This window comes from Blastocystis hominis (genome assembly GCF_000151665.1).
Source record: "Blastocystis hominis, Singapore isolate B (sub-type 7) whole genome shotgun sequence assembly, scaffold_17".
Lineage (NCBI taxonomy): Eukaryota > Bigyra > Opalinata > Blastocystidae > Blastocystis > Blastocystis hominis.
In genome coordinates, this window is record NW_013171824.1 from 80613 (window position 1) to 106947 (window position 26335).

At 46.5% G+C, this 26335-nt stretch overlaps 14 protein-coding genes; 8 read left to right on the forward strand and 6 right to left on the reverse strand.

The window, feature by feature from the left end:
- Positions 1 to 365: 365 nt before the first annotated feature.
- On the forward strand, positions 366 to 1035 carry GSBLH_T00006395001 (uncharacterized protein; the record flags this gene model as incomplete). Its single annotated transcript, XM_013040691.1, has 3 exons — positions 366 to 384; positions 416 to 552; positions 583 to 1035. 3 exons carry the CDS (start codon positions 366 to 368, stop codon positions 1033 to 1035), a joined length of 609 nt encoding a protein of 202 aa, XP_012896145.1.
- A 595-nt stretch (positions 1036 to 1630) lies between these two features.
- GSBLH_T00002164001 (uncharacterized protein) lies at positions 1631 to 2273 on the reverse strand (the record flags this gene model as incomplete). The annotated part of the gene is made up of 4 exons (XM_013040692.1): positions 1631 to 1696; positions 1728 to 1919; positions 1954 to 2019; positions 2049 to 2273. The coding sequence occupies 4 exons, from the start codon at positions 2271 to 2273 to the stop codon at positions 1631 to 1633; spliced, it is 549 nt and encodes a 182-aa protein (XP_012896146.1).
- A 147-nt stretch (positions 2274 to 2420) lies between these two features.
- On the forward strand, positions 2421 to 3212 carry GSBLH_T00002165001 (uncharacterized protein; the record flags this gene model as incomplete). XM_013040693.1 has 5 exons in its annotated part: positions 2421 to 2537; positions 2569 to 2629; positions 2660 to 2947; positions 2977 to 3154; positions 3187 to 3212. The coding sequence occupies exons 1-5, from the start codon at positions 2449 to 2451 to the stop codon at positions 3210 to 3212; spliced, it is 642 nt and encodes a 213-aa protein (XP_012896147.1). The 5' UTR covers positions 2421 to 2448.
- Positions 3213 to 3724, reverse strand: GSBLH_T00002166001 (Histone H2A; the record flags this gene model as incomplete). XM_013040694.1 has 1 exon in its annotated part: positions 3213 to 3724. Exon 1 carries the CDS (start codon positions 3582 to 3584, stop codon positions 3213 to 3215), a length of 372 nt encoding a protein of 123 aa, XP_012896148.1. The 5' UTR covers positions 3585 to 3724.
- A 312-nt stretch (positions 3725 to 4036) lies between these two features.
- Positions 4037 to 4275, forward strand: GSBLH_T00007064001 (uncharacterized protein; the record flags this gene model as incomplete). Its single annotated transcript, XM_013040695.1, has 2 exons — positions 4037 to 4127; positions 4160 to 4275. 2 exons carry the CDS (start codon positions 4037 to 4039, stop codon positions 4273 to 4275), a joined length of 207 nt encoding a protein of 68 aa, XP_012896149.1.
- Positions 4276 to 4557: 282 nt separating this feature from the next.
- On the forward strand, positions 4558 to 4839 carry GSBLH_T00002167001 (uncharacterized protein; the record flags this gene model as incomplete). XM_013040696.1 has 1 exon in its annotated part: positions 4558 to 4839. The coding sequence occupies one exon, from the start codon at positions 4558 to 4560 to the stop codon at positions 4726 to 4728; it is 171 nt and encodes a 56-aa protein (XP_012896150.1). The 3' UTR covers positions 4729 to 4839.
- A 2763-nt stretch (positions 4840 to 7602) lies between these two features.
- GSBLH_T00002168001 (uncharacterized protein) lies at positions 7603 to 8643 on the reverse strand (the record flags this gene model as incomplete). XM_013040697.1 has 3 exons in its annotated part: positions 7603 to 7907; positions 7940 to 8292; positions 8326 to 8643. The coding sequence occupies 3 exons, from the start codon at positions 8641 to 8643 to the stop codon at positions 7613 to 7615; spliced, it is 966 nt and encodes a 321-aa protein (XP_012896151.1). The 3' UTR covers positions 7603 to 7612.
- Positions 8644 to 11825: 3182 nt separating this feature from the next.
- Positions 11826 to 12476, forward strand: GSBLH_T00002169001 (uncharacterized protein; the record flags this gene model as incomplete). The annotated part of the gene is made up of 5 exons (XM_013040698.1): positions 11826 to 11873; positions 11904 to 12071; positions 12103 to 12195; positions 12229 to 12333; positions 12366 to 12476. The coding sequence occupies 5 exons, from the start codon at positions 11826 to 11828 to the stop codon at positions 12474 to 12476; spliced, it is 525 nt and encodes a 174-aa protein (XP_012896152.1).
- A 203-nt stretch (positions 12477 to 12679) lies between these two features.
- GSBLH_T00002170001 (uncharacterized protein) lies at positions 12680 to 14281 on the forward strand (the record flags this gene model as incomplete). The annotated part of the gene is made up of 1 exon (XM_013040699.1): positions 12680 to 14281. The coding sequence occupies one exon, from the start codon at positions 12680 to 12682 to the stop codon at positions 14279 to 14281; it is 1602 nt and encodes a 533-aa protein (XP_012896153.1).
- Positions 14282 to 14486: 205 nt separating this feature from the next.
- On the forward strand, positions 14487 to 15031 carry GSBLH_T00002171001 (uncharacterized protein; the record flags this gene model as incomplete). Its single annotated transcript, XM_013040700.1, has 3 exons — positions 14487 to 14616; positions 14648 to 14763; positions 14795 to 15031. The coding sequence occupies 3 exons, from the start codon at positions 14487 to 14489 to the stop codon at positions 15029 to 15031; spliced, it is 483 nt and encodes a 160-aa protein (XP_012896154.1).
- A 325-nt stretch (positions 15032 to 15356) lies between these two features.
- Positions 15357 to 16847, reverse strand: GSBLH_T00002172001 (uncharacterized protein; the record flags this gene model as incomplete). XM_013040701.1 has 5 exons in its annotated part: positions 16590 to 16847; positions 15983 to 16556; positions 15758 to 15953; positions 15689 to 15734; positions 15357 to 15659 (listed from the first exon to the last, which is right to left on the reverse strand). The coding sequence occupies exons 1-5, from the start codon at positions 16725 to 16727 to the stop codon at positions 15357 to 15359; spliced, it is 1257 nt and encodes a 418-aa protein (XP_012896155.1). The 5' UTR covers positions 16728 to 16847.
- Positions 16848 to 17177: 330 nt separating this feature from the next.
- On the reverse strand, positions 17178 to 18484 carry GSBLH_T00002173001 (uncharacterized protein; the record flags this gene model as incomplete). XM_013040702.1 has 2 exons in its annotated part: positions 17178 to 18375; positions 18406 to 18484. 2 exons carry the CDS (start codon positions 18482 to 18484, stop codon positions 17204 to 17206), a joined length of 1251 nt encoding a protein of 416 aa, XP_012896156.1. The 3' UTR covers positions 17178 to 17203.
- Positions 18485 to 20245: 1761 nt separating this feature from the next.
- On the reverse strand, positions 20246 to 21549 carry GSBLH_T00002174001 (uncharacterized protein; the record flags this gene model as incomplete). XM_013040703.1 has 2 exons in its annotated part: positions 20246 to 21439; positions 21471 to 21549. 2 exons carry the CDS (start codon positions 21547 to 21549, stop codon positions 20268 to 20270), a joined length of 1251 nt encoding a protein of 416 aa, XP_012896157.1. The 3' UTR covers positions 20246 to 20267.
- Positions 21550 to 24693: 3144 nt separating this feature from the next.
- Positions 24694 to 26094, forward strand: GSBLH_T00002175001 (uncharacterized protein; the record flags this gene model as incomplete). The annotated part of the gene is made up of 1 exon (XM_013040704.1): positions 24694 to 26094. The coding sequence occupies one exon, from the start codon at positions 24694 to 24696 to the stop codon at positions 26092 to 26094; it is 1401 nt and encodes a 466-aa protein (XP_012896158.1).
- Between the last annotated feature and the right edge of the window lie 241 nt (positions 26095 to 26335).

Genomic DNA, 26335 nt, shown 5'->3' on the forward strand with positions numbered 1-26335 from the left:
TTGTGTTATACAAGCTTCGATCCTGGACGTTGCAAAGAGCCCTTCTCCCAAAGCTGAGTCCACAAAACGGATTTCAAATTCCATGGAGTTATTCTTTGGTTCAGGTATCCCGCCCTCTTGCGGATGATTTGAATCTGCTCCTTCACCAGATAAACTCATCTTTGTTGTTAGAAACATCAGTCCGTGAATAATGGAAATCCAGGAATAGCTAAGTTTTTTCTTTTTCGATTCCTGTGGGAAGTGAACAGCAAATGCTGTCACTATTATATGGGCGGACGAATATCATCCAAATGGCGCCATGCATTCTGCAAGCTGCGTTCTATCATCGATTTCACCCGAAACCTGTAAGGAAAAACGGGTTTGTGATGATTTACAAAAATAAAGGTAGTGGTATTTGGAACAATTGAGCGACTAGGAGAGAATACGACGGAACTCGCTTCTCTATTAAGAGACCAGCTCAATTATTCAAAAATAGAACTTGTGGAAGATTTGGAAGAAGAGGAAGAAGGCTTGGTGTCGTATGCTCTCGGTGCTTCTCAAAAGCTAGTTCCTGTATGTCTATTCGATGTGTCTCATTCATAGTATTTACCGGACATGAATACATACAAAATATCTCTCCAACTTGTAAGGTCAGAAGAGAGTGAATCCTCGTCTCTCACTCGGAAAGAGTTTGTTTCTGCCATTTCGAATTTTATCGGAGACAGTCGACAAGAACAGCAGCAACCACTCACCCCCTTGGATTCGTCCTCTCTTACAGAGAACTCGGAGAATTCAGAGCCCGCGAATCCACCGGATGTCATCACACGTTCTTATCCGATTCACATCCACAATATTTCAATCAAACAATTCAAACTCCCACAGATCGACTTGTCCCTGACCTGCTCTCAGGGTTGTAACGTGTCTCTCTTACTCGAAGACATCAAGCAAACGCTGCAAGAGCAACTCACAAGGAAAATTCAATTCGATTCTTCGGTCTTTCGAACAGCCCATTGCGGCATTACCGAGACTTCTCCACTTTGTGTGGACAAGGAGTGAAAACAGAGAGATTCCATCACAGATAGCGATATCCGAGCATCTCCCACACACACTTCCGTGCTTCCGTGGTATGTGGTGAATGATGCCACGATGCTTCGTCACTTCTCCGTAGCCTACATCGAATCATTCCGTTTGGATTAAAGAGAGTTCACTCACGTGAAGGACTGTTCAATCAGCTTCGTCAGGAAGCGTCCATTCCTATTCAAACCAAAGTCGCGTTGTACGAGCAGTGGTCGTTGCGAATCAATACACTTATGACTCTAGAAACGAAGAGCTAACCGCGATTCAGCCAGTGAATAAGCTTCCGGTGATGATCATCACCGCCCCAACGAAAACGTTGCAGGAAGTGGATCAGTTCGGCAAGCGAAAAATGAGTGTGTTTTGAGTCAGAGTGTGAGGGATAGAAGCGATTCCAGCGCTGTTTCGAGGCGTGGGACATATCGAAGCGGAGGAAGGTGATCGATTAGTGGCCGATCTGCTGGTACCTGGAACCGTAGCCACGGCGATCAACCTGCAATCGGGCAGAGCGAAGCAGTACTTTCATAAAGCGAGGAAAGAAACGTTTTGGAGTGTTTGTTGCAAACAAACAGGAGGATTAGTCTTTCTTCTTTTTTTCGGCCTCTTTCTTCTGCAAATGATCTTTCAGCAGAAGCTTCAAGTCCTAAACAACAAGAAAGGAAATGAATGCTTACATCGAGAGTGGGATAGCGCATCTTCTCTAGTTTTGAAAATACAAGTGTGTCGTCGAAGTAGACTTCAAACGCACCAGCGAATACAAAGTTTGTGGTTATATAGTAACCCAGGTAACAGAACATGAGAATAAGATAACGATTCTTTTTCAGGCCTTCCAGTAAGAACGCAAGCTTTGGAGTCTGAAAATCAATCTACGATTAAAAAGAATTGAGCATATAGCTGTACAGTAAGTAAAATGCAAGACCCCACGATGATAAAAATCAAAACGAATCTCAAAATATAAAAGGCAACCTATCAACAAATCCATTCATCATCCCAACTTTCAAATACGGGGACAGCTCAATGTTCTCGAACTTAAAATTACCATCTAATACCGGATAATACTCAACTAATTGCTTCTTCAACAATTCATACTGCTGTAATACTACATCACAGCTATTTGCTTTGATAGTGATTTGGACATCACCCATTCCATCATCTATAATTCGGTTATAGTCCTGAATGTCTAAAAAGTCAAAATCACCCGCAAAACTCCAACCCTCCATTAGCAAAAACGAAAAAATAAATCGCCCACATGGGGGCTCGAACCCCAGACCGTTAAGTTAAAAGCCTAACGCTCTACCGACTGAGCTATGTGGGCTCTGAATAACTTCCGGTAGATTGACCTTTACGCATAATCACTCACTTATCTCCTCGAGTTGTTCATGCTGGTCTTGTTCTATGGAAAGATTGATCTGCGCGGAATGTAACAAATTCGGAGTTGATATTGTTTGCTTTGGCAAGTGTCATCGAGCCTTTCACCAAGCATGGTATGTCGTTCGACGAATACGTACGATACAGCCTACCCTGTACAGTTCAGTCAACGAGACGATGGATATGTCCAGATTGTGAAAAGGAAGTGGTAGGGGTGGCTTTTCTTGTGTATTTTTAGCATCGCTGCCATCAGTGTAAAGAGTTCGCATCGGATAAGGATTTGATTCAATGTCAGGCTACTGATTGTTATCTGTTTTTCCATCCTTCCTGTGTTCCTGAGCAGTTTCGACGGAACAGGCCATTCCTTTGTCCTGCTCATTGCTGTTCCTTCTGTAGACAGTGGGAAGATGAACGCGACCCCTTGTTGAAGTGTGCTTACTGCTGCAAGTCCTACCACGAGTACTGTCTACCCCTGGAAGTATTTCCCTTGTCGCCTCAGGTCTTTCTATGTGCCTCTCATCGATTTGTACCATCATGTACTGGTGTTGATTGTAGGAAGACAGTACCCTTCCTCCCTTATCTTACGACCTGCTTGTGAAGCGAGGAGGAGAGCAGCTTCCAGAGGAGGAGGAACTTCCGGAGAAGACGAATGAAGGAGAGATTGACTACCTTGCCTATTACAAGTCGCAATCGCTCCATTCCGACGCTCCCTCATCAAAGCGTCTTCATCAATGCTTTGTTTATTTGATCAAGCAAACATTCAAGCGAAATATGTACTCACAAATACATGATTATTCAGCATCATCCACCTCTTCCATCTCCAACTCCTTCTCATCCTCCTCAATACCATCCTTTCCAATAAGGGTAGGCTGGATGTAAGGAACGACACCTCCTCCGGCAATGGTAGCCTTGACAAGGGTATCCAACTCTTCGTCTCCACGAATAGCAAGTTGTAAATGACGAGGAGTGATACGCTTCACCTTCAGATCCTTGGAAGCATTTCCAGCCAACTCGAGCACTTCGGCGCTCAGATATTCCAAAATAGCAGCAATATACACGGCAGCAGTAGCTCCCACACGCTGGCGAGAGGATACACGACCCTTCAGGAATCTGTGGATACGACCGACAGGGAACTGAAGTCCTGCCTTTGTAGAACGCGTCATCACCTGCTTCTTTGTTGAGGGAGCCTTTCCTCCCTTTCCTCCTTTACCTCCTTTTCCGGACTAAACACTATTAGAGACCATTTTCAAAGAATAGCATTTAAGGAAATCAATACATACCATGATTATAAATTCAGTGCTTTTTCAAAGACAAATTTGAACTCAAGTCTTGACGCCAAAAAAACCACGAAAGAGCGGCAAAATATCGATTCGATTTTGTTTACCCAATAATTATCGATTCTACAGAATGATTGGGTAAACAAAAGACCGTGGAATTTTGTATCACCAGTTGAAGTACAGGATTCTGATTGAAAGCCAATTGATTCGACAAACAAAATCCGGTCGTCTTGATTGTTCATGGTTGATAGTAACGAAGTTCGCCATCCTTCTGTATGAGTAGTATTGGAGCAGATACGTAATGGAGGGGAGAAGCAGAAAGGTTCATTTTGAATTCAATGCAACGACAAAAGCTGGCGGATGCACTTCAAAAACGAGATGAGATGGAAGCGAGAATGAAGGAGATTATTGCCTATTTAACGCAACCAGGTTTGGAGTCGATGGCGTTTTCTGAAGGTTAGGTCCAGATGGAAAAGAACCCGTTGGGCTGCGTGGAAATCTGCTTGATGAGAATGGATTTCCCAGAGATGACATCGATTTGTGGAAAGTGGGTGTTATTCGTCATGGTATAATTTAGATTCGAGAACTGAGACATGAGCTTGCTGTTTTGAGAACGGATTATGAGGAGCTGACGCGTTCGTTGGAACAATTGACCTTTGAAGCATTTAAGGAAATCCAAGAGAATGGGGAAACAGAAGAGAAGCAGTCAACGATTTCTGCCACTCATTTGGAGCGAACTTCATGTCCAGTCACCGAGATTCATTCCGAGGTTATTCTTTCTCCATTTGGCGCTTTTCGCACAGTGGATGAGGATGGCGTTTTTGGAAGGAATGGAGTTCTTGATGGTGATCGTGTAATCATGTTCGGGTCAATAACCAAGAAATCGTATGTTGATTTGCGTCAATTCGGTGGGTATGTATCCAGTTGCCGTGGGAAATCAATCGAGTTGGAGATTGAGCGAGATCGAAACGGAGCCGTAGAGCGAATGAAAACGCAGATTGAAATTCCAATGGAAGGAAGTTTGGGGTAGGAACACGGATGTAGTATGAGTGTAGAATCCATTTTGTACCATTGTTGTGAGGATCAAAGAATTGGGAAAGTGTAAATGTTTAGAAGCAATGAATGAATGAATAAGATTGTATGATTGTTTGTTGAGAGAACTGTTGATTGGCGTTGAACGGGTAGAAGAGAAGAATGAGATATGTAACATGAATAGTTTAAAGAATTTGAAGAATATCCGGGGAACGAGTGAGTGAGTCACAAAACATATTAAGAGCTGAATACATTCAACTAAATAGGATTACTGCTGTTCATCAGGATGAGATTGAATGCAGTTCACAGCTATTTATATATATTGTGGATGAGTTGATTATCTTATTTAATAACATCGAAAGAAATCAAATATTAGAGCTGAATGATAGCAAATATGTATAATGCTAAAACAGTAACAATATGGCTTTGCTTTATTGTGTGTTTAATTTTAGAATCCTATTCTTTTGTTTGTTTAAGATGATTCAAAAAGGTTTATCTCTTATTTCATACTTATGAATAGCTCACCTGACCGAAATTCAAGGAAGTGAGTACCTACTCGATAGATATATTACCATTGGTTATCCTGAACCACTGACTAAAAATGGAGTACAGTACACTGTTCAACGATTCCAGGGAACACATAAAAATGAATTTCTATTGCGATCTCAAACTGGAGATGTATATTTGTACGAAAACAATGTACTGAAACAGAAATGGAAAGAGAATGATCAGGGCAAGAGATCGGAAGAGTTTATGGCGCAAAAATGGCCGAGTTGATTTCCGTCAGCGATTCCAAGATATTTTGGAGCAAACCAATTTCTATCGAATTATTTATAACAAGAAAGTGCAAAGGATGGAAATCACTTCAAGTATTACAGGAAACTTGATGTATCACGGAGGGTTTAACGAAAGACGAATGAAAGAAGGCTGGGGCATCGAATACGATGAAGAAAGCGGAAATGTGGTTGTAGAAGGTATTTGGAGCAGAGGAGTATTGAAAGAAGTGATTCGCTGTTTCAATGGAGATACGATGACCGAATTGAAGCGAAATGGAGCAGATAGTTTGGATCCAACAAAACGAATTCCGATCTATGTGGGTGGATTTCGCTATGATGAAGACAATGAACGATTTATTCGTGAAGGGAAAGGATGTCTGATTGATGAAAAGATTGGAATTGCAACTCGAGAATGTGAATGGAAAGATGGAAAGGAAGTGAGTGGAGTGGATCTAATTGGTGGATATTACGATGTAAAACCACTTCAACTGATAATTGAAAACAGTACAGACATATCTGATTTGAGTTTAAGCGTAACAGACTTGAAGATTTCTTCGAATTGCGGTAACGATTTGAATTCATTGGATCTGAATCGACATAAATGGCTACGATCAATCGAAATCGGCGATGATTGCTTTGGATCAGTTCAATCATTCAAAATTGATGGATTGAATCGATTGAAAACTATCAAAATCGGAAGCAAGTCGTTTACTCAAGTGAAGAGTATTGAAATTGGGGAATTTTACAAGGTCAACAACCAATCGAAATCATTCCACATATTGAATTGTGAATCATTGGAATCCATTCAAATTGGCGAATACAGTTTCAGTGATTTTGGAGGCGACTTTGAATTGAAGAATCTACCACAATTACAATCCATTCAAATTGGACCAATTGGAAGTGATTTATCGTACAATTTCTGTTATTGTTCACTTGTGATTCGAGGTATTGTTATGATATTGAAAATGATTGAATGATGCATAGATCTTCCAAATCTACAATCCATTACATTAGGGGATGCTGCATTCAATGTTTCCTTCTCAACAATAATTGAAAGTATTGAACGAATTTGAATGAAATGATTGATGTAGATCTTCCAGCATTACAATCCATTATACTCGGTTATCGTGCACTTCAAGGAAGATGGAATGATGATTCTTGTTCCTTGATAATGCGAAGTAATAATGAATGGTTCAAAATGATTTGCTTTGTAGATCTTCCAAATCTAACATCCATCCTTAATTCTGGGGGAGGTAGTTTCTGTGATTCTTGTGTAGTGATATTAGAAAGTATTTCTGAAACTTGAATATTGATCGTATTTAGATATTCCAAATCTTCAAAATGTCGATCTACCTGGTTCGTTCAAATTTGTAGAAGAGAAATCAATTTCGAGTATAGTTTGATTGATTTGATTTGATTCATAGATGTTTCTTCGATTCTGGCTGATTATGTCCAAATCATTGAGTAGTTCTAGCATTGAATCTCCACATATTACGCATTTTCTTTTCATTCAATGATTGTGGTATATTCAATGCTATAAATTGATACTAAATTCTTGTAAACCATAATTTATATATTTATTGAATTGTAACCATTTTTTCTTTTTATTTCAAATAACGATTTTTGAATGTCATCATTTAACTCCAAGTGTTGTATTTTACTGTGAGATGGACAATCCAACGAGTGATTCTCCCATGTAAACAGTGGCTCAAAGTTACCTATGTTCCCTACAATTACGCGTAGTGTTGCCATTTTAGTGTTATTTTAATTGTAATTTTAATGTTTAATCAGTTCGTTAGAAATCAAACATATTTATTTTCATGATTCATCAATGTTATGTACCATGAGCCACAATCATAAACACAATATCTCTTTATTCCTACGCATATCCAGCATTTTCGTTATGACCATACCATATTTGTACAATATGCACTTAGATTCAAATTAATCAACTAACCATCTCCCCTATCCATTTCTAAACATCAATCCAACTCCTATAAATCTCACTTCGCACTCCTTTCTCCCATCAACACTCAAATCCTCCATCCCCTCGCCATTCATCCACAACCACCAAACGCTTTTCCAACAAACACACACAAAACAAAACTACACACGATACGCCAATCGCAGCTTTCGATGCAGCCCCAGAAACGACGACTGCAGGAATCCCGGCTGGCTTTCCAACAAACTCAAAAACTCGCTGCGACTTTTCTCGAATCGCTTTCGCAATGAATCGATTCCCACCTTCCACTCTTCCGATTCGCTCACTTCGCGAAGCTTCGCGCTGCGCTCTCGCCGTCTCGCTTTCATTTCCGCGGTTATCTGCGAAATTGTGCGGTCCTGAGGTTCTTCAGCGAGAGAACTGTCCAGAGAATAATCGCGACGTTGTTTGAATTCGCTTCTATTCGATGATTCATTCCAACCCAATTTTACTTCTGGCAGAGCTGCGAAGTAATCAAATCCACGAAGTCGATGGAAACGTTGCAGACGGTTCGCAATGCGCGCTGCAGACTGTCAGAAACCAAAAAACATTTTTCGTAAATGCCGCCGACGAAGTCTTCGAAGTTTTGGACAAATGCATCGATTGTGTTGTAGCTGGGAAGCTCTGCTTCGAATTTCGAAGCTGCTGGGATAATTACATCGGTGGACAAGAAGAAAAGAATCGTATTGAAAAAGTATTTGAAATTGTTATGCAAAATTCGTGCGTCCAATAGAATGCTCTGCACGGATTTTTCTTTGAGTTGGTTTAAAATTCCCCACGTTGTATCGAGCGAGCGGCAAACCCGCTACAAAATGAGGACTGGGATGAAATAGAGTACGTTCAGTAGAAGCAATTGATAAAACAATTTTTTGTATTTCTGAAGCAATGAATTCGAAATGATGATGTTCAGCGGATAATTCAAATTCACGCCGATTTCGATCACATCCCATCCCCGTTCGTTCCCCGTGGCTCTCCGTTTCTCCACACTCAGCGATTCGACGAACTTCTGCGCCGAAGCCAAATTTGGCGGGAAAACGTGGAAAACGGCTTCCTGGAACAAACTCTGCACCTTGACCAGATCAACGGAAGACGCAGGCAACGCCAGATACTCGTGAAGGAAATCATGGAGATAGATGGAGAGATCGCCTCGAAGCATGAGGAAGAATTGATTCAATTGAATGATTCGCTGCGTTATGTCGAATTCTTCGCTTCGCAGCACGCGCAGCAATAGCTGGTTCGCGTAATCGAACGCCTCGTCGATCTACTGAAAATCCCGCGGGAATCGGTACATATTCCCCGTAAATGGGGACATTGGAACAGTATTCCCACTGTTTGAAGCAGGGATTGGGCTCCTGGAGGCCGGTATTGGCGACAATATTGACGTAATGTCCGCAGAGAAGAATCTTTGCGTTGCTGGCGCTGATGGCCGACAGCTCCTATTTGTTATGCATAACAAGGTCCAGAGAGAGAGAAGACTTACATGGACGGGGTTGAACTCGAACTCGTCGCGTTGTCCGAGAGCTCCGAGCGATTCGGTGTGATGAACGACCATGAATTCCTGCGATTGACGAGTGATGAATGAATGAATACGTCGAAGGGATCGTTCACTTGGCCTTCGTAGAGATACGACTGCATCATGCGGAAGTACTCGCGCGAGGTCGCTTGCAGAACGTCGCTACGGCGAAGGGAGGGAGGAGGTGTACCTGTAGAGCTCTTTCTTGCGCGCGTTGCTCTCGTTCTCTTCGAGGAGGATGAGCTGGTTGAGCAGCTCGCCGCCGCGGATGGTGAGGCAGCAGCGACAGAGATCGTCGAGGACGTCCAAGGGATTCGACCAGTTGAGGAGCGTGAGGTGGAGCATGGAGAGAGAGGTCTCGCTGCTCATCTGGGGATTGTTAGAAGGGGTCGAGAGAATCGAGAGAAGCAATGCATGGGATTATGGATTCAGTCAGTCAATGGATGAGTCAATCAATGATTCAATTCATTCAATTCATTCAATTCATTCAATTCATTCAATTCATTCAATTCATTCAATTCATTCAATTCATTCAATTCATTCAATTCATTCAATTCATTCAATTCATTCAATTCATTCATTCAATTCATTCAATTCATTCAATTCATTCAATTCATTCAATTCATTCAATTCATTCAATTCATTCAATTCATTCAATTCATTCAATTCATTCAATTCATTCAATTCATTCAATTCATTCAATTCATTCACTCATTCAAAAACCCGATCAATCCATTCACCCATTCACCAATCGTTCACCTATCCACCTCGCTAATCACTCCATCGAACGTGCTCATGTTTTCCTGGATCAGTCGGATCACCGCCGTCACGATTCTCCCCATCTCAAACCGGTTAAACTCCGCCACGAACCACTTAATCCGCATCTTCCGTTAAGAACACACACCCCATAACCGCGGATATGACTTGACCAATCACCGGCAGCATCAGCGTCAGCAGATTCTCCAAGTTCCGGTCCATCGCAACGCGCGGATTTCGCTCGCATCCGCGTCGCAGATAATCCAGCGCCTTGCTCGGGTCCACCGCTCGCTCCAGCAGCAGCCGCTTGTTCGGCTTCCGCGGCCGATCGGCCTGGGCAAAGCCCAGCAGGCACCCGGAAGAGCCGAGAAGCGCGTGCCGAACTTCCGCGCCGACCAAAACCGACTGCGTTTGCACTGGATACGGCGTCAGATCGACCGGATCAGGGGGAAACGTGGAAACCAGAAGGTCCTCGTAGAGACTGTACGGGGTGAACTAGAGGTAGAAATGGAGAAACGGGGAAACCTCGAGGTGGGCGGCGTGGGATTTGAGGAGGCGCCAGATTTGACGATCGGAGAGAGCGAGAGAGGTGGGATCGGGGTGGATCTCGGGAATGCCCTCGTGGCCTCGGAATTTCCCGTAGACCATGAAGAAACCGGCGGGCGTGCGGATGGCTAGAGGAAAGCGATGGGGATGCGGATGGGTACTGATGCAGCTGCCGGACTCAAGGGTGGGGGATTGGTCGGGGAAGATGTCGTTGTTGATTATCCATTTCTCGCTGTCGCCAGTGATAAGGGGGACGAGGATAACTCGATTTGATGTTTTCTCAAAACTCAGGTAACGCATGGATTCTAACGAAAATCAGTAGGAAAACGAATAAACTTACTTTTGTGACGAATACACACGAGACTGCCATTCTTGATAGCTCGTGTGTCTCCCGGATTTTCAGCATTTACAATTACAAATGTGTCCTACGAATAAACAGAATTTATCATTCCTACATCATCAACTCCCGCTCCTGACCCATTAATCGAAATACGATACGAATTGTGCTCTCTTTCAGTAACACTTAAGAACATGCCGGTATATCCACTAATAACGATGCAGCTATTAAAATGGAGAAATAGAGACGCATCGACAGAAGATTCTTGTATATTCCTATTCTCTGATATTTCGACAGGGGGAGCGGCAGATTCCCGTAGCTGTTTTGACTATTCCTCAACGCTTTCCCGCTCACCTACTTTCTTTATCCATTCATCTACATTGTCCATATTTCTCTTTCCAGATGGTGATTCTTTTCTTGGTGGATCGATCTCCATCTCATTGAGAGATGTTTGAAAAATACGAGGAATTTATGGAATTCAACAATTAGAGGGTATTCTCTTATTTTTTGTATTTGGAATAGGTTTGTGGCTTGTGGTGTTTTGTGAAATGTTGGGGAGTCAAAGGAGCGATTGGTTGCATGAATCGGAAGTGATTGTGAATGGGATGTGCCAGTATGTATAGTTTTGATTAGGAAGTTGTATGGAACTAAAGATATGTAATATAGACTTTGTACTGAGAGATATTTGTACAGATCTCTTGAGCATATGAGTCATACTCGAAATCGATTTGACCTATGTGGATCAGTAGCCACACTACATTGTGTTTGAATTAATAATGAAGGTCAGTATTATGCTCAATTGTATAATCTATTACAGCCATAACACCACTATCCCTAGATGACTTTCTTCCTTGTTTCCATTCCAATTGAACCAGCATAATTTAAGGTTGCCATCGCTTATTGTACTTAAACAAGCAGCTCGCAGAACAATCACTATTCTAAACAATAAAGGAAAACTGCATACAAACAATACTGTAAAACCTTAAGAAACACTCAGTGATGAGTCTACTATGCCGCCTGCCATAAAAAATATAGCTTCATTTCGATTTCTCACTCATCTCAACATCCCCTCAACACTCACTTATCACTAACACCCTTTCAATCAATCTCTAAGCATATAGACACAACCATACTCTATTTTTCTCTTACACACTTCTTTTCTTTCCATTTTTATTCTTTTTCTCCAATGTATGCTTTAAAACTCGCAAAGTGCTTATTGCGTCCTGCACAATTCGTACCGATTCTATAGAGCTGTTCTATGTAGGCTCCAGTGCGTTCTACGCTGAGAGCGTTTACTACCAATCCTAAGGGTATGACGGAAGAAATGGTGCAGAAGATTATAAAGAGAGATGAGGAGTTGCGTCGAGATTACTATGACATGCCTTCTTCGTTCCCCGAGTCCAGCCAGCCACCAAATGGCCATGTGACGATGGTTTTCCCTTGCTCCGTCTTGTTAGGAATAGGAAGACGCTCTTCGTAAGCGACTTCTTCATCGCTCTCGCCAACGAGGTATGCTCGAGGTAGATTTGCTTCTCGGCAAGTGGGCTCAACTGAACGTATTCGAAAATCGTGTATCTATTATCCCTTAGATCAATCGTCTCAGCAGACAAGAGCTCGATCAATACGAAGCTCTCCTTAATAGCGAGACGGTGGATATCTTCTCTTGGATCACCGACAAGTCCCCTCTCCCTCCTGTAGGCGTAAATTCCATTCTCGTTACCGTTAGGAAATGGACTTGCCGATCGTCCGAGAAATTCAACAGTGGGTTAAAAGCAAGCCGTTCGGTGTTGCGAGTCCAGAGGAATACGCGAAGAACAAGGAGTTTTTCTCAAATTGAGGTGTTTGTTTGATTCGCGTTCGTAACGTCAATAAGCTTTTATTTTTGTTGTGGGGGCTATGAGGAAACTTCAACGCTCGACTTTAAACAGTTTTTTGAAATCTGTGGAACCGAAATCAATCCTAACACTCAGGCTTTATTAGGCATTCCTAATAGTCACTCATTGCAATTTTAAATTATTTCATTATTTTCTATTTTCTGATATGAATAGTACTGAAGGGTTTTTGCAATATGAAGCTATTAATGTGGGTTGGGTGTCAATCCTACCTCCCGTTGTTGCTCTAGTCCTGGCACTGATAACAAAAGAAGTCATTTCATCACTTCTGCTTGGTTGTGTGACTGCTGTTGTGATCTACTCGATTGCAGTATTGATGGGAATGTGCCCAAATCTGGAAAAAGCAAACCCTATCGATGTTTTGTTCACTGTTATGGGCATTCAAGTCGGAAACAACATTCACTTGTGCATTTTCTCTCTTTGCATGGGAGCGTTACTGAATCTGCTCACGCTTTCTGGAGGATCCAACGCATATGCTGAAGCTTCCAAGCGGTTCGTGCATGGCAAACGTCCAGCTCTTTTATGGACCATTTTGCTTGGCTTTATCATGTTCCTAGACGATTATTTTAACGCAATCACGACTGGATCGGTGATGCGTACGCTTACAGATATCAATTATGTGTCGAAGCCCAAAATCTCGTTTGTGGTTCACACCCTTGGCACGAATCTCTGCATTCTCATTCCCCTCACGAGCTGGGCAGCTTCAATTGTCGCGCAACTGGACACAGCAGGCGTGGCTGACGCGTTCCCTGTGTTTTTGCGAACCATTCCATTCAACCTCTACAGCATCCTATCGATTCTATTCGTGCTGGTCAATGCCATTTTCGATTTGGATTTCGGTCCAATGACAATGTACGAAGACAATGCGAGGAGCGGCAAAAGTGAATCGGATGGCTCCATCGATAGGGCGGGCCAAGTGAGCACCGCAGAGCCTTCGAAGAAGGGCAGAGTGTTTGATCTAATCATTCCATTGCTCGTGTTTATCATTCTCTCCATCTTCTTCATTTTCTACTTTGGAGGCTTCTTTGAAGGCGGAATCTCCGTCACAGACGCTGTAGGCAACACGGATGCCGCCAAATCCCTCCTCTCCTCCTCCTTCCTCGCCGTCGTGTCCACCTTCTTCCTCTACGTTCCTCGGAAAGTGATCTCCTTCCGCCAATGGTTCGATGCGATGCAGGAGGGCACCAAGTCCATGCTGCCCACTCTTCTGGTCATCGGCCTCGCTTGGACGATCAGTGGCTGCAGCTCCATGCTTCTCATGACCGGAGAATATGTTGGAAACCTCGTGAGAGAATCCTCCATCCCCGTGCAAATCCTGCCCGCGATTATTTTCCTGATCGGAATGCTCATGTCGTTCGCTACGGGCACGTCGTGGGGAACGTTCGGCATTTTGATCCCGATTGTGGCCGGAATTTGCAGTGAGGAGTACGCAGAGTACCTTCCAGTGAGCTTGGCAGCTTGCTTGTGTGGAAGTGTGTTTGGAGATAACACGTCTCCTCTGTCCGATACGACGATTCTCACGGCAGCATCGACGCAGTGCTCCATGCTCGTGCATTGCTCGACGCAGTCGATTTATTCGTTGACGATTGCTGGAGTGAGTTTTGTTGGGTATCTGATTGCAGGATTCTGTCATGGAAATGTGTTTGTTACGCTGCTTAGCACGCTTGTGATTTTTGCTCTGGTCATGGTGCTGATTTGGCTTGTCCAAAGAAAGAGAGGCACCAAGGAATTGCCCGTTTCTTCTGTATAGTTAGTTAGCTGAATTCTATTTCTCTCTTTGTTTTTAACCAACTTTCAACATCTTTGAACGTTTTGTGTTCGGTGTTTTTGTTTTCTCTTAGAGAGTTCCAATTCAAATTTATGTCCTTAAATTGCATTTGTAATTCTGATCCAAATCGATTGCATACGCTAACTTCTGTGCACTATCCCATTGTCAAACTTTTTTTCCCTTTTTGATGAGTGTTTCAAATTCATCAAACTCGATCATTCGTATTGTCAATATCAATGTCCTAGATAATCCTTCTCCCATAACGCACGCTTTTCAGTTTGAAATCGTTTTTGAATCTCAAAAAGACCTTCCCGAAGGTACTAATTTTCATTTGGAATCATCAAATAGATTTGGAATGGCGCATTTTGTATGTAGGCGATCACAAATCAATGGAATATGATCAAATACTCGATTCGATTCTCGTGGGGCCAATTTCGCGTGGAACACACAAGTTTTGTTTTCAAGTATGTTTAGTCCCATTCTTCCATTTTCGAGGCCAACGCTCCCGATTATACAAAGATTCCCGATGCATCGATTTTGGGCTTGACGGTGATTCTTCTGTCTTGTTATTACAAGTCCCAAGAATTTGTGCGCGTCGGTTACTATTTGAACGTCAGTTGCAACACTCCTTGGAAGCAATATTCCCAAATCGAGCGTATTATCTATGCAGATAAGCCGCGAATAACCTATTTTCCCATTTCTTGGTGGATTGTTTGTTGTGATCCAATTTGATATATCTCTTTCGGATTGCACTGTAGCAGATTGATTCGTAAAATCGCGATCCTTCTCTGAACGTTCGTTACTATCTTGTGGTTCTCATATCTTCTCAAATCTCTATTATCTGAAATCCGCTAGCAAAGCCAATATCCAACTCCATTTCCACACTCCGACATCATAATCCCAACTTTGTTCTCTCAAACAATCCAAATAAACACTCCATCACACACTTTGCGTCTCATAAACTAACCAACCGACTTCCCGGCAACGTCGATGGCAAACTCATCGGGATCGAGCTCGCCATCCTCTTCAACTTCCTCTGCTGCTCCCACCTCGCGCTCTACTTCTCATCTCCATCCTCCTCTCCTACCGACGCCGGTGGATTGGTGACCCACGGAAATGTCAACACTTCGCGCATGCTAATTCGTTCGTTCGGGTTTTTACACAGCATATTCTTCACCAGAATCAACGCGTCTCTCGACACGGCCTCCCAGTCCTTCTCTTCGTACTTGACGCGATCATGCACCGTCTGATGCAGCAGCTCGCTCTGCGTCTCGCCCGAGAACGGCGGATAGCCCATCAGCAAGATAAACAGCGTCACGCCCAGCGAATACACGTCGGCCTTCTCCGAATACGCGCAGTTCTACGTCCCACTCCCTCCAAACCCCGCACACTAATCACTTCCGGCGCCATAAATCCCGCGGTTCCGACGACCTCGCTACCCATCACTTCCCGCCTCACGAAACGCACTTGGTGTCGCGATTGAAGCGATCCATGAGCAGCGAGCACCCGAAATCGGCGAGTTTCATGGGCGAATGCGAGTCGTTGGACTCGTAAATTATGTTCTCCGGCTTCACGTCCAGGTGAAAAATGTGCTCCTTGTGCAGCTCTTCCAGCGCGCTCCCGATCCGACGGATCACGTTCGCCGCCTCGCGCTCTATCGTCCAGAGAGGATCCTTGGAATACCCGAAAAACAGCCTTTTTTTGCCACGCGATGGTAGAGATCGCCGCCGCCCAAATACTCCATCACGATGTGCACGAGCAGCGGATCCTCGTAGATGTCGACGATGCGCGCGATGTGCTCGCTGTGGATTCGGTTTTTGACCGCACGAAGCACGAGGAGCTCTTGACGGAGCACTGATGCGTCGATGTTCCCGCGATGGATCACTTTGATCGCGAATACTTCGCCCGTGCTTATCTGCTGGCCGAGGTGCACAACGCCGTAGCGACCTTTGCCGAGGGTGTCCAAGATGCGGAAGCTATCATGAATGGAGCGTCGCGAGTTCGGGTTGGGGGCGTAGATGCGACGGTTGAGGGCGATGATGAGGGAGATCAGGCGAATCCACTGGTCCTGCGAGGAGTGAGGGAGAAAGGGGATCATTACGCGTTGTTGTGTGCTATAGGCCTCGACGTTGTAGAGACGCTCGGATTTGTTCGGTATGATTGAAAAGGCATACGGATGGTCGGGGATATTCTCTACCATCACTTTGCCATCGGCGGTAATTTCGCTCGTTCGACGAGCCACTTTGAGGTTATTCACCTGCAGGTTACGAGGCAGAAAATAAGGGGAAACGTCAAAGTAGATAAGTGTAGAACCAAGAATCCGGAAATAGCGGCGCTTCCACATTTGCAGACCGCGAAATCCCTTCTTCCGTAGATTCCCTTCAAAATGAATCTGGAACAGCAGGTTCTTCGCCTCATCAATAGACATCCTTTCGAGATCTTCCTGTCGGAGGGCGAGAATGTCTTTTCCATTCAGCAACACCTTCTGCAGCGAGACAGAATACTCCGGGGAGTCCTCAAACTTGAACTCGTCAAAGAAGGTTCCTTTGAACAAATCTCGAATGGTGTTGCGTCTTCCGCGCACCGAGGACGGCATCGGTGAATCGGAAGATGGCGTCGGAGAATTCACAGTTTGGTCCATAATTATCGTGCAACCATCGTTTCCGACCGTGAAATCGCCAAGGTCAGAAACTTGATCGTTCGATAAAGGCTGATCGTTCATTCGCCACCTTTCCACTGTTCGACTTTTAAACATCCGGGCAACTCGATTTCCTATTTCAGGCTTTGTACTCGCAAACAACTTCCTTAATCGTTCCTTACTATCTACACCACCGAATTGGCTTTGTTCTCTCCATGATGTGTCTGAAACAAACAAGTATGGAATGTAATCCAAAACCACAGTGATTACATAGCATTAATAATATCCTGCACATCACCCTTGTACAAAGTGCACATGTTAGCCAGGGTGCGAGCATACTTCATCGAATAGTCGTTGAATCCATAAGTGCTCTGGTACTTCTCCAACACAGCGTTGTAGCAAGGCCAGTTCTTCTCAGCGAAGTGGAGCTTCAACATCGTGTCGTCGTTCTTCATCACTTTTCTCACCAGCTGCTTGAAGTAGCGATCCACGTTCAGATTGCGCTCAGCAATCTCCATGTACTTCGCGTACGCCTCACGATCGTTCGCATCCAACGCACGGTTCTTCCAGAACAGCAGATCGTTCAGACGCGAATCCCACTGCTCCACACGGCGGTTCTCAGAGCGCAGGAAGCGACGACGTCCCGCAACCTCCGAAATGTAATCACCCACAGGCTCCTGAGCAATTTCCATATCTCCGAACTGAAGAGGATGCGAAGTCGTCGTGAAGTCCTTCGCGTCATCGAACTGCTTCTGAAGAGTCAGAGTGGACAGATCGGCAGCATCATCCTGCTCCAACCAGAAGCAAGACCAGACCTCACCCAGGCAAGAACCAATATGGACACCATCGACCACATCATCATTAGGAGGACAGTAAGTACCCCAAGAGGACTCATTGGGAAGTGTAGAGGACAGAGCATAAGCGTTGATGTCATTGGGAAGAGTCTGCCACATGGAACCAGACTCGCAAGCCTCCAAATAGTAGACCAGCTTTCCATACTTGCCCTCATCGTACATCGTCTGGATCGTCTGAACCAGCTCCCTAGCAGTAAGGTAATCACCATCAGGCATAGCCACAATGTTATCACCTCCATGATCAATGTAATAGAGGAAGATATGATCGTCCTTGTTGGTCTTGAGGACCTTAGGGTTCTCAATTCCAGTCATATTACGGACAGAGCCAGAATCACCGAGCAGAATGTTCAGGTAGAGCTCCTTGGTCAGCTTGTACTTATGGTCATAATCAATAACCAGACCCTCCTGATAGTTGCGCTGGTTGTTTCCAGGGTGGTTGAAAATAGTTCCAGAGAAAGGATTACGTGGGTGATCAGGAAGATCTCCGTACATGATGGTGATAATGTGATCGGGATCAAACTTGTGATCGATCAGAATACCATACATGTGAGCCACATCGGACTGGTGTCTGTAGTTGCCGTATCCTAGTTGTCAAAGAGCAAATGAAAGAATACCGCTGGATCCAGCAAGCAGCACTGCCCACTTCGAAGCAGAGGCAATGGCCAGGAGAAGAACAAAGAATGAGAATTTCATAGCTTACAAAGAAAATATGATAATTCAACGTAAGATTATCATGCATAAGTAACTTGCACATTAGAGCCTGCAGGACGACATGCATCGATGATGCATCGCACTATCTTGCTGGCATCCAATCATATTACGCTCGATTATTTGCGACACAATTGTTTGGAAACTTGTTTTATCTGGATATATAGATTGTACTTACAACACATGTTCAGATTTTGGTACAGTTTCGAAATCCTCTTTCGTCGATTTTGTAATTAGGGAGAATTGCATAGGACAGGGAAATAGTGAGAATATACATCTCAGATAAGTGATTTAGCTTGCTAAGATTTCCGTAAAATGGAGAGACAACCAACGTAGAATAGGATATTATGAACATATTTGAGTTGATTATAGTGCGGATAGCGTCTAGAATAGTTTTTAGGTGGGTAGTGAGAAGGTATGAGATGAGAGTAACAATATTCTGTTAGGTTGCGGTTTTTCTTTGTAAGCAGAGATCAAAATAGTAGAACTGAAAGGAGATTGTAGTTGATTTTCGGAATGTGAAATCGAAGGTGGCACAATCGTAGAAAGATATTATGAATGTGGAAGTAATTTATTAATCCTTGACTCGTCTTTTGATGTACGTACATGATAAAATGATGACTGTTTAGTGTCAAGTTGGATTTGGATTATTTGGCGCTATTTTGTATACCAGTGCTTGCTATATTCGTGAATTTGTTTATTCATGGCGAGTGATCTATTTTTACGTGTGACATGGTTATTTCTCCATGCTTGATAACTCGTTGTTATTATTGAACATTGCACTGTGTGTTGTGAGACAAATAGTCCAATATATATATATACATAATATCGCATTGTTTTCAGTCAAATTCATCTTTCCAAGTATCGCAAGTTTTATCATCGTTCCTTGATTTTCATTGAATGGATACTGTATTTTATCCATCTATTCTTGATTGCAAGCCTTAATTATGAGAATGTCAGTGTCCATTTTCGAAAGTTGTGTTCTCCTTTTCGCCTTGGTTCAGAAAAGCATGCGATACGAAATTTGCTTTCTATTGGACGATTAATAATGATTCGTGAAGTCAAGTCAAATAATTCAAATTCCTATAAATTCTATTATCGAGTGTGTTTTTTATTTATTCATGATGTGACATGAACAAATAGAAGCGTCTAGTCCTCTTTCAATGAATATTGACAAATCCTCACTAATTAAGATTGACTATTATCCGCTGGATAATAAAATCATCGTCTGACTAAATTGCATGCAGTATCCAGCGTCACATTCTCAAAAGTGGTACAAACTACATCTGAATAGTTTAATTTTATTCAAATTTTCCACTATACGGTATATACTTGTAGACAGTGTCGATACAATGAAGCTAGTCGAATAAACAGTCGACTTACTGGCAGAACTACAGTGGATTGATATGGAATGGGAAAATTTGTGGCAAGAATAGTCTGAATAGACAATTTGCTTACTTTTATTTCTTGCCACATCTTGTATCATACAAATGAGTGAGTGTGTGACTACTAGTACATGAAGTAAATATGAACTCTCCAGAGATAATTAATATAATCCAATATCGAATTGTGTGAATTTGTTCTGTCTCTATAGAGTAAATTCATGTTTTGTATTCCAATCCAATAGACTTCAATATTCATGGTCTGATCGTATTTTTGCATCAATATCAACTCTTCAACACTCCTCCCACAATTAAAATATCGATTCCTCCCTTCAGTTCAATGTATTTATCTCACAAACATTCAATGAAACTCAAAATCATAGTGATTACATAGCATTAATAATATCCTGCACATCACCCTTGTACAAAGTGCACATGTTAGCCAGGGTGCGAGCATACTTCATCGAATAGTCGTTGAATCCATAAGTGCTCTGGTACTTCTCCAACACAGCGTTGTAGCAAGGCCAGTTCTTCTCAGCGAAGTGGAGCTTCAACATCGTGTCGTCGTTCTTCATCACTTTTCTCACCAGCTGCTTGAAGTAGCGATCCACGTTCAGATTGCGCTCAGCAATCTCCATGTACTTCGCGTACGCCTCACGATCGTTCGCATCCAACGCACGGTTCTTCCAGAACAGCAGATCGTTCAGACGCGAATCCCACTGCTCCACACGGCGGTTCTCAGAGCGCAGGAAGCGACGACGTCCCGCAACCTCCGAAATGTAATCACCCACAGGCTCCTGAGCAATTTCCATATCTCCGAACTGAAGAGGATGCGAAGTCGTCGTGAAGTCCTTCGCGTCATCGAACTGCTTCTGAAGAGTCAGAGTGGACAGATCGGCAGCATCATCCTGCTCCAACCAGAAGCAAGACCAGACCTCACCCAAGCAGGTACCAATATGGACACCATCGACCACATCGTCATCGGGAGGACAGAAAGTTCCCCAAGAATCCTCTCCAGGGAGAGTAGAGGACAGAGCATAAGCACTAATATTCTTAGGAAGAGTTTCCCACATGGAACCAGACTCGCAAGCCTCCAAATAGTAGACCAGCTTTCCATACTTGCCCTCATCGTACATCGTCTGGATCGTCTGAACCAGCTCCCAACCAGTCATCACTCTTCCATGAGGCATGTAAATGACGTTATCACCTCCATGATCAATGTAATAGAGGAAGATATGATCGTCCTTGTTGGTCTTGAGGACCTTAGGGTTCTCAATTCCAGTCATATTACGGACAGAGCCAGAATCACCGAGCAGAATGCTCATGTAGAGCTCCTTGGTGAGGTTGTAATTCTGGTCATAATCAATTACCAGACCATCTTGATAGTTGCGCTGGTTGTTTCCAGGGTGGTTGAAAATAGTTCCAGGGAAAGGGTTGAAGCGGTTGTAAGCCATATCTCCGTACATGATGGTGATAATGTGATCGGGATTGAACTCATGATCTCTCAGAACTGCGTACATGTGAGCCACATCGGACTGGTGTCTGTAGTTGAAGATTCCTGTGAATCAGTAAGAGGGGATACAGATTACCATAAGAACCCGCAAACAAGACTGCCCACTTCGAAGCAGAGGCAATGGCCAAAAGAAGCACAAAGAAAGAAACTCTCATTGTCCACGAAAATATTATGTTTTATAGTAAGACAATCATGCATAAACACATTGCACACAAAAGCCTACAGGACGACATGCACCCCAAGCAGAACACCCTTAGATTGTGTTAACCAATCAAATGGAATGCCGCCATTCTTAGCCATTTGGAGTTTAGTGTATTATTATATGGATTCACGGAGTATACACACAATAGAATCGTTATTTATAAGGAAAATGCACGTAACTTTCACAGATATGTAGAGTTCACAAATGCAACGATTACACAATCTCAAATCCGTGTGCTCTGTTTTGGCTATTTTGTGTTTGTAATACTGTCAAACCACGGAAAGCAATATGCACAGTTTATGGCTTTTGCGCATAGTTGTGTTTTTCCTGCTGGGGATTATCTCCTGTATGTGCCATCGAATTTGATGAGTATATAGTAGCAGAATGCACGCAGTGTGAAAATGGAGAGCATTTCACTCTGATTAGTAAAATACGAGGCAATTGGATCAAATGGAAATTTAGATATTATAGCAGCAATGACAGATCGAAAGTAACAAATAGCCCATGGAAACTCCGTGACTCTGTCGAATCTGAGTCCTTACAAGAAGAACTCTGTGTGGAACGGGCGGAGAATGATGATTATCTCTTCGAAGTTTACTTGTTTTTGTAATAACTCGTCTCAAGTGGGTAGAACAAAGCGAAGCCCGAATTCGGCTCTCTTTTTCATGCTCTACGAAGGAGGCGTGCCTACAGATTCAAATTTGTTGGCCGCCCTGGAGGTTCCTCCGCATGAAACGCAAGCGAACGTTTCGTTCCACTTCCGACCCTCTTCCTGCTCCAGAACGTTCTTCCATTTCTGTTACCATCACGCGGCCTCGCCGTTCTGGGTAGGTCCGATTGCCTTTGTTTCATCACCAGGAATCGTTCTCGATCACCGGCTTCAACCCCGACACGGCCGTTCGTGAACGCCTCTACTTCCACAACCACACCACTCCGTCCCGCTCAGTCCTGACCTCCTTCCTCTGCATCGACCCCTCCTACACGCGTCTGCACATCACTCTCTCTTCTCCGTACTCCCTCTCCCCTCCCTTTCTCCCTCAGCCACTCTCTCGGGTGGAGCCCTCTCTCCTTCGTCCAGCAATTCAGCGCCAAAGGCTATCTCCTCGGCTCCTTCTCCCTCCTATCCGCCTCCTCCCGTTCCTCTTCCCTCTTCTGGGACGACGGAGAGTCCTCAGCGCTCGTCCCTCTCACCTTCCACCTCGCTTCCTCCACCTCTCCATTCGATGATGTCATCGCCTTTCTCCGTCCCCTCGACCCTTCTCACCCTCGCCAAGCCTCCGTCTGGCTCTCCGGCGCTGCCGAGCCCTCTCTCTGGCGCACCGTCTGGATCGACGCCCCCGCCCAGACCCGCGGGACGCTCGCCTCCCTCGGCTTCCGCGGGGATTCCGCGCTCCTCGAGGCCTACTTCGACGGTGATCGCGTGTTAACCGCGGAACTCGCCTCCTCGGCGGGCGTTTCGCAGTGGAACGTGTCCTGTATCGCTCCGAAACCTTTGATTTTAATCCTAGACCCGCGTGCGACGTGCCCTCCCTTTTCCCGCCACAGCTTCTTCGCCCCGCGGTTACTCGCGGGGTCGTCGTTCCTCGCCCGCTCCCCCACGCAGTCCGCGATCTTCAACGCGACTTGCGACGCCCACGGCCACTCCTCGGCCTCGCTGGCTCCCTGCGAGTGTCCCGCGGTGCGCGACGCGCAGGCCATCGACTGGCCACAGTCCCTTCCCCACACGCTCCTCCACAAGCCCTGCGCCGCGCCCTTCTTCGGCTCCGTCACGCGCTGGTGCTCCGCCTCCTGCCGCTGGGTGCTCCTCCGCGACCACTGCCAGCTCCGCTCCTGCCCGCCGCAGCTCGGCTTCGGCGTCGCCTGGCCGCGCTCGCGCCCCGGCACCGTCGTCTCCGTGCCCTGCGCGCACCAGCCCTTCGAGCCCGCGCTCACGCGCCGCTGCGCCGAGAACGGCGAGTGGGCGCCCGTCCAGCTCGGCGCCTGCGCCTGCCCCGCCGAGCCCGGCTGGCCCAGCACGCCCGGCAATGCCTACGCGCAGCGGCAATGCCCGGAGGGCTTCCAGGGCGCGGTGAAGCGGCGCTGCAGCCGCATGGGGGAGTGGGGAGACGCGATGTGGGACTGCCGGTCGCTGGCGTGCCCCGCGGAACGCGTCGGGGCGCTGGAGTTTCCGGAGACTCCCGCGGGGAAGAGCGTGGAGGTGGGGTGCGGGAGCCCGTTCGTGGGGTGGATGAGGCGGGAGTGCGACGCGCAGGGGAAGTGGAAGGCGGTGGAAGACAAGTGCCGAATGCAGACGTGTTCGGAGTTTCGGTTCTCGCTGGACGCAGCGAATAGCTTGTTTGTGTTCTATCTGGGGAATGTGTCGAGCACGCACCTCGAGATGACGGTGCGCTCCGCGGGGAACCGGACGTTCTCTGCGCAGGGGTCGCACGTGCATAGCGACCCGCTGGAAGCGTCGATTCCGCACGAAATCAGCATTGCGGCGTGGAATCGATCGGTTTTGCTGGACGCTTGTTTCATCCAGAACGTCGTCGTTTCCGATTCCTGCGTGGAGATCGAGCCGCCGTTTCTGGTCTCGGTGGATGCGTCGCTTCGAGCCACGTTCGGGATTGTGTTCCCGCACTGCGGAACACTCTCTCCCGCCTCGTTTTTGTTCTCTCTGGTGGCGATCCCGTCGTCGGAGTGCGCGACTCCTTTTTCATGGAGCGAAGAATTCGCGTGCGAAGAGGAAACGTCGAACTGTGCGAGTCGCGAGATCGCCCACGTGGCGGTTCCGCGGTCTCTCCTTCCCCAATGCGCCTACCAAGCGTCCTATGCGCTCTCTCTCGACAAGTCTACGCGCCTCCCTCTCGAATCGCCCTTCTTCACCTTCCGTCCCGCTTCGCTCTGCCCCGAATTCACCTTCGACATCTCCACCTCCCTCGTCTCGATCGACTTCGTCGCCGTCTCCTGGTTCGCCAACCGCCCTCTCGTCTATCGCAAGATCGTCCTCCGCCTCGGCGTGGCCTCCTCTCGGCCGCGCCAGCTGGCCCAGCTGGACGCTTCCAACGTTCGCGTGCGGCCCGTCTGCACCAGCGTGGCGACGTGTCACAAACTCTCCATGATCACCGTCCCCATCCCCAAGCGCGACGCCTGGATCGTCGTGAACGTCCAGGCCGAGACCGAGGACCTCTGCAGTCCGCGTCTGGAGGCCAGCTCCGCGTTCTACGCGTTCGCATCGATCGTCACGCGCGTCGAGGTCGCGCCAGAAGACTCGTATCTGCGACTGAACGTGCTGCATTTGTCGGTACCCGCGTGGATCGACGTGTCCGTCTTCAACATCCTCGGCGAGGAGCTCAAGCACGTGACCCATCCGTTGTTCTATCGGAATCTCACCACGCTCACGGTGGGCGGTCTGCACCCCAATTCGCGCTATCGCGTCACGTGGAGGATCTCCGACCACTCCCAATTCGCCATTCAGAACCAAACTCAAGTCGTCACCAAGCCTTTCCATCCGCCCGAACTCAAACTTCACGTTCTCTATGCCGGATCCACGTCGATCCTGGTTCGCTTCTGGGCATCTATCACTGCACAAGCGCGTTGTCGATTCGCTCCGAGCGATTCGGACTCCAGCTTTGGCTCTGGATCGGAATCGAGCTCCAACTTTGGATCCAAATCTGTTTTTGAATCGAACTCTCAATCCAAATCTGCCTTCGAATCGAACTCTCAATCCCACTCTTCATTCGAATCGACCTTCAACTCGAATCCTCACTCCGATTCAGCCTCCGATTCGCCCCCTATTCATCCCTACGACGCCTGGTCCATTCGCATCGGCCGTCTCTCCTCTGCCGAAGAGACGCTCCGCTCCCTCTCCGCTCCGCCCTCCAGCCACGTTCTCTGGTGCCTTCTCTTCGACGAGGCTGGCGAAGTCCACCTCTCCTCCGCGCCCTCCCGCGTTTCCTTCTCTCTCCGCCCATCCCCGCGGCAAGAGCCCGCGCAAGTGCTCTCCATCTCTCCTCCCGCCTCGCTGCGTCTGCTCCCCTACGGCACGCGCGTCACCGTCCAGTTCTCGCGCCCCATCACGCTCCGCGAGCCCGACCGTCTGCTCTACTACCGAGCCAGCGACGGCCTCTCCGTCTACGCGCCCGCGCAGCCCTCCGTGGTCCAGGACTCGCCGTCCTCCTTCTCCTTCCTGCTCCAGCCCGCCCACACCGACGTTCCGGTCGACGTGTGTCTGCTCTCTGCGAGCAGCGTGCTCGATGCGCAGACCGGACGCCCCGCAGTCTTCCCGCCCGTTTCGTCTTCGCCGGCGGGGCTGGCGGGGCTGGCGGGGCTGGCCGGTTCGTCGAATTCGAAATCGAAATCGAAATCTTCGTCCAGTGCTTCGAGTTCTTCATCGAATGGCTCATCCACCTCATCAAAGTCGTCATCTTCGCCGTCATCTTCGCCGTCCCCCTCCTGCCTCTCCATCTATCGCATCATCGTCCCCGGAGGTGCGTCCTCGCTCCTCTCTTCTCTCTAGACGTCTTCATCGTCGAGCAGAAATCGCTCCTCTCCTCCGACCTCTTCCTCGAAGACCCGCTTCTCCTCGGCCACGCGCTGGACCCCATCGCCGTCTTCAACGCCACGCTCACGCTCCACTCCCTCACCTCCTCTCTCACCTCTCCGCTCCGCCTCCCCCATCCCTGCATCGCCACCACCGGACAGGACCTCCTCCTCTTCCCTCATCGCTGCTGGGCCCACGTCCAGATCCAGCACTCCTA